The sequence below is a fragment of the Sorex araneus genome, chromosome 8, assembly GCF_027595985.1.
Source record: "Sorex araneus isolate mSorAra2 chromosome 8, mSorAra2.pri, whole genome shotgun sequence".
NCBI classification, from domain to species: domain Eukaryota; kingdom Metazoa; phylum Chordata; class Mammalia; order Eulipotyphla; family Soricidae; genus Sorex; species Sorex araneus.
In genome coordinates, this window is record NC_073309.1 from 44,802,852 (window position 1) to 44,813,348 (window position 10,497).

Genomic DNA, 10,497 nt, shown 5'->3' on the forward strand with positions numbered 1-10,497 from the left:
GTCACTCTCATCATACCATGGGGTTTTCACTATTGGGCCTCTTGAAATATCCTGGAACCCACAGGGGGGGCCACAGGGAATTTCTCAATTCCCAATTGAGAAATGCTATCCTGGAACCCTGGATTCATGGACTCAGAGGTGTGAATCCTCGTGTGTGACCCCTCCGCTGCCGCCTCTTCCCTCTCCTGCAGATGTGGATGAGTGCCAAGAATATGGCGCCTCAATTTGTGGGACCCAGCGCTGCGAGAACACCCCTGGCTCCTACCGCTGTGTGCCAGCTTGTGAGCCTGGCTATCAGCCCACGCCCGGAGGGGGATGCCAGGGTATGTGTCCTTGGGGTTCCGGGCTGGAGCTGGAGGGGGGTGGAAATCCAGCTGTGGCCTGACTGTCTTGTGGTTGCAGATGTGGATGAATGCCGGAACCGATCCTTCTGCGGGGCCCATGCCGTGTGTCAGAACCTGCCCGGCTCCTTTCAGTGCCTCTGTGACCAGGGCTACGAGGGGGCGAGGGACGGACGTCACTGCGTGGGTACGGGGCATGGGGGGTGGGGTGGGATGGGAAAGAGAATTATGGAGTTTCAATCCTTGGCATCTCATCTTGATGGCAGTTAGAACTATTCTGTTACAAACAATAATAACTCTCTTTCTCCAGGCTTTATATGTGCGTGGAGGCGGGTATTTAAGTTGGGGGGGCTTAATACTTTTTTGAGGGGGAGGGCACACATGGTAGTGCTCAGGGCTTACTCCTGAGCTCTGTGCTCAGGCATCACTCCTAGTGGGGCTCGGGACCATACAGGATGCCGGGGTCCCGAGTCAGGGCTGGAGCCATAGTATTCCATATACTCCACATGTAAGGCACTTGTCTTGCACTTGACTGACCCAGGTTTGTCCCCAGTATTCCTTAGGGCCCCCTGAATCAATCTACCAGGCGTTATTCCTGGGTGCAGAGCCAGGAGTAAACCCTGAGCATTGCAGGTTGTGGCCCCATAACAAACAAACAAAATGAACCCAGGTCAGACACATACAAAGCAAGTGCCCTACCTGATATACTATCTCACTATCCCCAAATTGTATACTTTTTTTTTTTTGAGGTCACTCCTGGTGATGCTCAGGAGTTACTCCTGGTTCTGCAATCAGGAATTACTCTTGATGGTGCTTGGGGGAACATATGGAATGCTGGGGATTGAACCCATGTTGGCTGCGTGCAAGGCAAACACCCTATCTGCTGTACTATCGCTCCGGCCCCAATAATACATTTTTCTTTTTCCTTTTTTTATTTGTTTTTTTTAATTAAATCACCGCAAGATACAGTCACAAATATTTCATGATTGAGTTTCAGTCTAACACCCATCCCTCCATCAGTATACATTTCCCACCACCCATATCCCCTGTGTCCCTCCCACCACACTTTACCCCCAGCCTGCCTCTATGGCAGGCACTTTTCTTCCCTCTATCTCTCTGTCTCTCCGTCTCTCTCTGTCTCTGTCTGTCTCTGTCTGTCTGTCTCTCTCCTCTTTTGGGCATTATGGTTTGCAATACAGATACAGAGAGGCCACCTTGTTTGGTCCTTTGCCCACTTTCAGCACACATCTCTCATCCAGAACGATCCTTTCCAACCATGATTGTCATAATGGTCCCTTCTCTATTCCAACTTCCTTCTCACCCAGCCCTTGAGGCAGGCTTCCAACTGTGGACCATTCAGCCTGAACCTTGTTCTACTTTCCTTGGGAGTTAGTCTCATACATTTTTAAAGTATGTAGCAGCCACTAATTTTGAATGTACAAAACAGGCTTTATTTTCCTCCCAGGAAATTTTCTAAGATTACAGCCTATTTAGACACTTGCAGGCCAGAGCTGGGATGTAGCACAGGAAGTCAGCACGTGATCTGATGCTTCGTATATAGATGAGGCTCTGGATTCCATCCCCAGCGGAGGCCAGCTGGAGACAGGGGTTGAGGTACTTGCTTTACATGCTGCCAGTCCCAGTTGCGATGCACGGTCCCTGGAGTACCACTGGGAGTGACTCCCAAGCACAAAGCCAGGAAGAGCCCCTTCTTTGGGTGATACCCAACTCAGGTATCACCTAGTGTGGACTCCACTAAATAACAAACCGAAAAATCCCAGCAGAGACTTAGAGGCTAAACGTCCACATGCATACTCATAAGATGTATTCCCTGAGTACCTACATGGAATCATTAGACTTGTTTCCTCACATCCATCCATGAATGCACCCAGTGTTGGGCACAGATTCTAATCACAGGTCTCAGCTCTTCCCCCTCCATCCTTCATGTGCTCATCATTGACCAGAGTTCCATAGATCCTTACAAGGCGTTTTCCTCTGAGATTCATCTCACGCCCAGTAAAAAGTTACATTTTCTGGATTTTTTTTCTTTGTTTGGGGTTCCCCCTGGGCGGTGCTCAGGTGTCACTCCTGGTTCTGCACTCAGGAAATCACTCCTGACAGTGCTCCAGGCACCATATGGGATGCTGGGGATCAAACTCGGGTCAGCCACATGCAAGGCAAGTACCTTCCTTGCTGTTCTGTCACTCCAGCCCCGCTGTCTGGATTTGTGACAAATGCAGACACAGCTGACTTGATGTTGTTAAAAAGCCTTAAATTGTGATGAGTCCTGCAATCTGTTCAAACCTCAGGCACACTTCGAGGAGGTGGAGTTGCAATATGTACTGCCAGCCCCGGAGTCCCCATCTCTCAGCTCTGCATCCCTCCCGTGTATTTGTTTTCATACAGATTTGCTTTTCACAATGGCCAAAGTGGCCCTGACCCCCTGGGCTCACCTCCTCAGCTTGGCAGCCCCAGCCACCAAGTTCGTTCTCCGTATTTCTAGCAGATTCCCCCGAGAGACTGGCTTGGTTTGTCCCACTGATCACTAGCTCTCTCCGGAACTGAGAAATGTGGTCAGCTTGTGGGCACTGCTAGGACTCACAGATTTGGCCCCACTCAAATCAATAGGCTCCCAAGGGGAATTCAGGGCTTGTCCACCAGTGATAAGTGAATCATGGGGGTGTAAGCCATCAAAAATACATTCTCAGGGCCAGAGCGATAGCACAGTGGGTAGGGTGTTTGCCTTGCATGTGGCTGACCTGGGTTCGATTCCCAGCATCCCATAGGGTCCCCTGAGCACTGCCAGGAGTAACAGCATCACCAAGTGTGACCCCAAAAGACAACAAACCAAAAAATACACTCTCATGGGCCAGAAAGATAGGACAATGGGTAGGCCACTTGCCTTGCATGTGGCAGATTTGGGCTTAATTCTTGGCATCCCATCTGGTCCCTTGAGCACCACCAGGAGTGATCCCTGAGCTCAGAGCCAGGAGTAACCTCAGAGCACTGCCAGGTGTGGCAAAGCAGAACAAAATAAACACATACTGTTGATTGGATAGTGCAGGCCTTTGGATTGCTAGAGGTTTGAGGCCGCTGACGCACTCTCTCCTGCTCGCAGATGTGAATGAGTGTGAGACACTGCAGGGCGTGTGTGGAACTGCCCTGTGTGAGAACGTCGAGGGCTCCTTCCTCTGTGTCTGCCCCACCAGCCCCGAGGAGTTTGATCCCATGACGGGGCGCTGTGTTCCCCCAAGGCGTTCTTCAGGTTCTTCAGGTGAGACCACTTGGATGTCTGTGTTCATTTAACTGCTGGCTGCAGGCCCTGCCACCTCTCCCCAATGATGCGAACAGTAGCCACAGTGAAATGCAAAAAAAAATTTTTTTGGTCTTTTTTTGAGGGGGGGGTAGCACACCGGGTGATGCTCAGGGCTTACTCAAACCTGGCAGTGCTCGGGGGAACCCTATGGGGTGACAGGGATTGAACCTAGACCATCTGCATGCAAGGCAAACACCCTACCTGCTGTACTACTGTTCTGAGCCCTATTTTATTTATTAAATTTTTGTGTTTGTGTGCTACACCCTGTGATGCTCAGTGGTTACTCCTGGCTCTGTGCTCAGGATCACTTCTGGCACTGCCTGGGGCATCATATGGAATGCCAGGGGTCAAATCTGGGTTGGCCGTGTGCAAGGCCAGCACCTTACACAGTGTATAAACTTTCTGGCTCATGAAATGCTGTGATTTAATTTTTTTCTGGGTTTGGAGAGATTGGGTTAGTCAGAGCTTTTGCCTTGCATCTGATTGACCCAGATTCAATTCCTGATATTCCATATGGTCCCCTAAGTATCACCAGGAGTAATTCCTGAGTGCAGAGCCAGGAGCAAGTCCTGAGCTTAGGTAGATGTGGCCCAAAAACTAAAACAGAATTTTTGTCTGTTTATTACTTTTTTTTTTTTTGCCTTTTGGGTCACACCTGGCGATGCACAGGGGTTACTCCTGGCTCTGCACTCAGGAATGACTCCTGGCGGTGCTCAGGGGACCATATGGGATGCTGGGAATCGAACCCGGGTCGGCCGCGTACAAGGCAAACGCCCTACCCGCTGTGCTATTGCTCCAGCCCCATGTTTATTACATTTTATTTACTTGTTTTTGTGCCACACCTGGTGGTGCTCAGCACTTACTCGTGGGTCTGTGCCCAGTGGTCACTGCTAGTGGTGTAAAGAAAATGCTGTGATTTTTTTTTTAAAAAAGATGAACACCCTCAGAACACAAGGGCTAGCCTGGTTGGTAGGACTCAGTGTCGGGAGACCTGAACACTGGCTCTGATTTTACTAGTTTGTTTCATTCAACAAATATTCACTGGGCACCTACTATATATAAGACCTGCTCTTGGGAGGACATAGCAGTGACTAGGAAATATGCTGTCTTTGAGGGGTTCACAGTCCAGTGTGGGGGCAATCAGATTGGGCAACCCAGAGAATTTGGGGCTGGGAGAGAAGCACAGGCCAGGATTGGGGGCAGACATGGGAATTCAGAGATGATGCCAGCGCTTGCCTGAGAGGAGGATGGAGGCCTTCCTGTAGGAAGGGGTATCTGATCTAGGAACAATAGGATGAGGGGGAGTGAGCCAGTCAGCGTGGGTCAGGGTGGGAATTTGGGGCAGAATACATGGGAGGCCCCACACATTTGAGGAACTAAAATAAGTTCAGGGGGTATGATGGACAGGGCATGGAGTGGAGTACTAAGAGATGATGTGTGAGAGGCAGGCAGGCACGCAGGAAGCCTGCTGGCTTGATATGCTCAGGGTGGTCAACCTTTCCCCCACGCACTCAGGCATCCAGAAGGGTTTCGGTGGGAGATCATCAGATTTGAAATCTCCTCTGACTATCACGTGAAGGTGGGCTGGAGGGGGCATTCCTGGAGACTCAGGCAGGGACCTGGACAGAGAGGACAGGGCTGGACACACTGAGAGGGGAAATAGGGGGCCCGGGGAGCCCTAAGCACGGGCTGAGAGGCTGCCTTGAGGGGTACATTCTCCAAGACCCAGCCAAGGTTTGGGGATGAAAACAGGCGGATGGGGGTGATGTGAGGACCCCCAAGAGACTTCTGAGAGGCAGGGCAGTCTCTGTCCCCCCTCAAATAAACTGTAGCACCGCGATGGGCAAGTTGGCAGCTGGGTGGAAGGAGGCAAGAGAGATACAGAAGCGACCCAAGGGGCGTGAGAGCGTGTGGCCATAGATGGGTGATGGATAGAGAGTCAGATTCTTGTTTGCTTGTTTGGGGGCCACACCCAGCAATGTTCTGGGCTCACTCCTGACGATGCTCAGAGCACCCTATGGGATGCCAGAGATAGAACCTGGGTCAGTTGCGTGCAAGGCAAACGCCCTCTTGCCCCAAGAGTCAGATTCTGCCACTCATGGCTGGGAGTCCACAGAGCCTGCTTCCCCCACAATACCATGGGGGCTGGAAGCTCAGTCCGCACTGGCGAAAGCCCCTTGTCTCTCCAGGTACATTCCCAGGTTCGCAGGCCCAGGCCCCTGCCAGCCCAAATCTGCCAGCCAGGCCAGCCCCACCGCCACCCCCAGCCCGCCGTCCCAACCCACCCAGGCAGGGCCCAGTGGGCAGCGGGCGACGGGAGTGCTACTTTGACACTGCGGCTCCTGACGCCTGTGACAACATCCTGGCAAGGAACGTGACGTGGCAGGAGTGCTGCTGCACGGTGGGCGAGGGCTGGGGCAGTGGCTGCCGCATCCAGCAGTGCCCCGGCACGGAGACAGGTGCGTTGTGCGGCTGTCTGGGATGCAGCAAAGCACACATCTGGCCGGGGGCCTGAGCACTGGCTGTGCAAGAGTGAATGGCCACAGGAGGGCAGTGGGAGGCTTGAGGCTGGGAGGGGGGGGGGGGGGCTCCAGCCACCGGCAGTGATGTTGGGAGGGGGGTCCCAAAGCCCTGGGGCCTGGGTGGGCAGCCAGGGCAGAGGCTGCAGAGGGGTGGGTGTCCGGCTCAGCCTGTTTCTCTCTGTGCAGCCGAGTACCAGTCATTGTGCCCCCATGGCCGGGGCTACCTGGCACCCAGCGGAGACCCCAGCCTACGGAGAGGTGAGTCATCTCAGGGCCCCAGGCACTCCGCCCAGCTCTACCCCAGCTGTCTTTGCTTTCTAGGCAGAGAGTAAGGAGCTAATGCTTTGTTTTAGGTGAACGGAATCTAGGGCATCTTGACAAAGAGGCAGGTGCCCGCCTCAGGGCCCATCTCTGGCCTCTCTGTTTCACTCGCTTCTCTCGCCCTATTTTCCTGCATCCGTCTCCACTGTTCCCTGACTCTACCCCTTGCTGCCATCTCTCTGTCTCATCTCCGCCGACCCTGGCCCCACAACCACATGATCCCCACCATCCTCGGGCCACAAATGCCTCTGACCCTCCTTGCCGCAGATGTGGACGAGTGCCAGCTCTTCCGGGACCAGGTGTGCAAAAGCGGCGTGTGCGTGAACACGGCTCCCGGCTATTCGTGTTACTGCAGCAACGGCTTCTACTACCATGCCCGGCGGATGGAGTGCGTCGGTACGGCCCCCGGATCCCCCTTCCTCTCTTCCCTGCCCAAGCCGCTGGCCAGCACCAGCGGGGACACCTTCCTGGACGGGCACCTCTGTCAGCGCCGAGCTGACGGGCAGCCCCTCTCTCCCGCCCTAGATAACGACGAGTGCGCCCTCGATAACGACGACGAGGAACCGGCTTGCGAGGGCGGCCACTGCGTCAACACCGTGGGCTCCTACCACTGCACCTGCGAGGCGCCGCTGGTGCTGGACGGCTCACGGCGCCGCTGCGTGACCAATGAGAGCCAGAGCCTAGGTAGCCCCGCCCCTAAACCACACCCACAGCGCGTGACTCCACCCGCCGCCCCGCCCCACCCTGAAAGAGACCACGCCTCCTGCCTGCTTCGGCCCTGCCCCCTTTCAGATCCGTTTAGCCCTCTGGACCAAGCGTGGGGGTGGGCCAGAATGTCGGTCCCACCTGAGTAGATGTTGTCTCCATCGCAGATGACAATCTGGGGGTGTGCTGGCAGGAAGTGGGGGTCGACCTAGTGTGCAGTCGCCCTCGGCTGGACCGCCAGGCTACCTACACCGAATGCTGCTGCCTGTATGGGGAGGCCTGGGGCATGGACTGCGCCCTCTGCCCCGCCCAGGACTCAGGTACTGACCAGCTGCCTTGCTCAGAGGCCCTGCCCTCAGCCTCCCAGTCCAGGTCTTTAGGCCTCCCATGTTACCCCCCTAGGGTCCTCCGACTCCGTGTGTCTCAGCCCACCCCTCAAACCTGGTCCCTAAGATGCCAGTCGCACCCCAAAGACCTCCAGGTCCGCGGCAGTGGTTCCCAGCTCTGACTCACCAGGTCCACTAAGCGCTGGGATCTAGTCACTTGCACCTTAACTCTTGCTCCCCCAAAGCCCAAAATACATCACGAGATTCCCCTCCTCCAAATTCTGAACCCACAGAATCGGATACCTCTTGGTTCAAAACCTGACCTGCCTGACTCACACTTTTCCTGCTGACAGTCCCAGAGACCTGCAGTCCTGGGGTCTTAGACCCCCCCCCCCCATTACCCAACCCCACCCCAATGAGTGCCCAGGACTCCACAGTCTCAAGTCTGGCCATTTAACTCTGAGTGCAGGTCCTTAGACCCTCCATCCCCCTCCAAACTACCGGCTCCCATTAGAGCATGCGTTCTAGCCCCACAGGGCCTCAGTAGCGCTAGAGGGGTGGGGGGAAGGTGGCCACAGTCCTGGTCCCTATTACCACGATCATATTTCTATAGGTTCTCGTCTCAGTCCTCTGGGTCCTCCAAATACCAACACTTGGGCCCAGATACCAAGCTGCAGTCCTTAGTGCCTAGTGCCTTGAGCCCAGAGCACTAAAATCTGGTCTCTGATTTGAAATCCAGAGCCCCACCCCCATCCCAGCCCTCCAATCCCAGACCGTGTTCTCCGAAGCCCCTCCCCTCTCCCCTTGGTTCCTCTTCCCACTGCGGCCTGGGGGTTGGGGCCCCGGGGCTTGGTGGCAGAGTCGGGGTGGACGCGGAGTGGTGGGTGCCAGGCGGGCCCACTGACTGTCTCCTGTTTACAGATGACTTTGAGGCCCTGTGCAACGTGCTGCGCCCCCCTGCATATAGCCCCCCGCGGCCCGGGGGCTTTGCACCCCCTTACGAGTACGGCCCAGACCTAGGCCCACCTTATCAGAGCCCTCCCTATGGGCCCGAGGTGTACCCACCACCCGTGCTCCCCTACGATCCCTACCCACCACCCCCGGGTCCCTTCCCCCGCCGAGAGGACCCCTACCCACCACCACCTCCCCCGGGTCCCTTCCCCCGCCGAGAAGACCCCTATCCACCGCCTCCTCCCCCTGGACCCTTCCCCCGTCGCGAAGACCCCTACCCACCACCACCGCCCCCCGGACCCTTTCCTCGCCGGGAAGATCCCTACCCACCGCCCCCGCCCCCCGGACCCTTCCCCCGCCGGGGAGACCCCTACCCACCACCTCCTCCCCCAGGGCCCTTCCCTCGCCGGGAAGATCCCTACCCACCGCCCCCACCCCCCGGACCGTTTCCCCGCCGCGTGGACCCCTACCCACCACCTCCCGGGCCTTTTGCCCGCCGGGAGGCCCCCTTCGGGGCGCCCTTCGACATGCCCGATTTTGAGGACGACGACGAGAGCGAAGGTGTCCCCTATGGCGAATCTGAGGGTCCCGTGCCGTCCGACCCGGGCACCCGATGGCGCTATCGGCCCCGCGACACTCGTGGCTCCTTCTCTGAGCCCGAGGAGGCCTCGGAAGGTAGAGGCTATGCTGGTGAGCACTGCAGGGCGGGGCTGGTGGGGTCCCAGACAAGGAAGGAGGCCCGGCCGCGGGGCGGGGAGGCAGTCAGCAGAGATGGGAAACGGACCCGTGGGGCCCTGAGAGACAGAGACACAGAAATCCGCCCCCAGAGGCTCCCCCTGGATTCAAAGCTAGCACGGCTGGAGGGAGGTCAGCTTCCCGGGGGTACCGTGCCCCCCCCCCCCGCACAGCTTAGAAGGGTCCCTGCAGCCGGGCTGCACAGCCCTACTGTCGGGAAAGGTGGCGGGAGGGGAGTCACGGACGGTCAGTCACTGAGCCCCCAGAGCCCCCGGCCGCGTTTTCAGCAGGCGCAGGCGCACTGGCTGGGTCCTACGAGGGGCTGGAGGCCGAGGAATGTGGGATCCTGGACGGCTGCGCCCATGGCCGCTGCGTGCGCGTCCCCGAGGGCTTCACCTGCGACTGCTTCGACGGCTACCGCCTGGATACAACACGGATGTCCTGCGTCGGTGAGGGCCGGCGGGGCAGACTGGCCAAGGGACGGGGTGGGACTAGGAAGTGGCAGGGGGGGGAGGGTGTCCTAGCTTAGAGGTTCGGGTGCCCTGGGCCAGGAAGTGGGAATGGTTCTTGCACAAACTGGGTATTTGCCTGCCGCAGGCTGCTCCCTGGGCCATTTGCTTTGACCTCCCCCCCCCAGCCTCAATTTCCCTGCCCCCCCCATCCCCCGGGAAAATGGGCTGTTAATCTAGGGGGCCTCCTTTCAATGCCAGGGGAGTGGAGTGTTTTCCATCAAGGACACGGAGAGATCTCAGGCGCAGCCCAGCACTTTCCTGCGTGACCCTGGACAGGTCACTCTTTGCCCAGTTAGTAGGACAGTAGCGCAGGCGAGGCACAGCGGCCGCCTGCGCCCCTGGGGATCCCAGGCAGGCCAGCTCCTGGGTGCCCCCAGCCCTGAACAGCGCCCCTCCTGCCCCCCTCCCCAGATATCAACGAGTGCGACGAGCCGGAGCTGGACGCCCCACTCTGCGTCAACGCGCGCTGTGTCAACACCGACGGCTCCTTCCGCTGCGTCTGCCGCCCGGGCTTCGCCCCCACGCACCAGCCGCACCACTGCGCGCCCGCGCGACCCCGAGCCTGAGCGGCGAGCGCTCCGCGCCTGCGCACTCGGGGCCCGGCGCCCCGCCCCCAGTCTGCGCGCACGCGCACTGGTGACCCCCCATCCCGGTCTCGGGGCCCGTGATGCTGTCGGGCCCTCGGGGGACCCGCACCCACAGCATCCTTCACGTTCCTGCTCTCCTTTTTATACAATGTTTTTTTCAATTAAAAACACCTATTTTGTA

The 10,497-nt window shown here is 57.5% G+C and overlaps 1 protein-coding gene across 3 annotated transcripts in view; it reads left to right on the forward strand.

Annotated features, from left to right (window-relative positions):
• LTBP4 (latent transforming growth factor beta binding protein 4) overlaps positions 1-10,497 on the forward strand; it is a 32,481-nt gene extending 21,984 nt beyond the window's left edge. For all 3 annotated transcript variants that reach the window (XM_055145598.1, XM_055145599.1, XM_055145600.1), the window contains 11 exons: positions 192-323; positions 403-528; positions 3,460-3,615; positions 5,847-6,116; positions 6,366-6,437; positions 6,768-6,896; positions 7,026-7,184; positions 7,373-7,525; positions 8,453-9,157; positions 9,484-9,666; positions 10,141-10,497. In XM_055145598.1, coding sequence (XP_055001573.1) covers positions 192-323; positions 403-528; positions 3,460-3,615; positions 5,847-6,116; positions 6,366-6,437; positions 6,768-6,896; positions 7,026-7,184; positions 7,373-7,525; positions 8,453-9,157; positions 9,484-9,666; positions 10,141-10,295 — 2,240 coding nt within the window. In that variant the 3' untranslated portion in view covers positions 10,296-10,497. The remainder of the gene's footprint in view (positions 1-191; positions 324-402; positions 529-3,459; positions 3,616-5,846; positions 6,117-6,365; positions 6,438-6,767; positions 6,897-7,025; positions 7,185-7,372; positions 7,526-8,452; positions 9,158-9,483; positions 9,667-10,140) is intronic.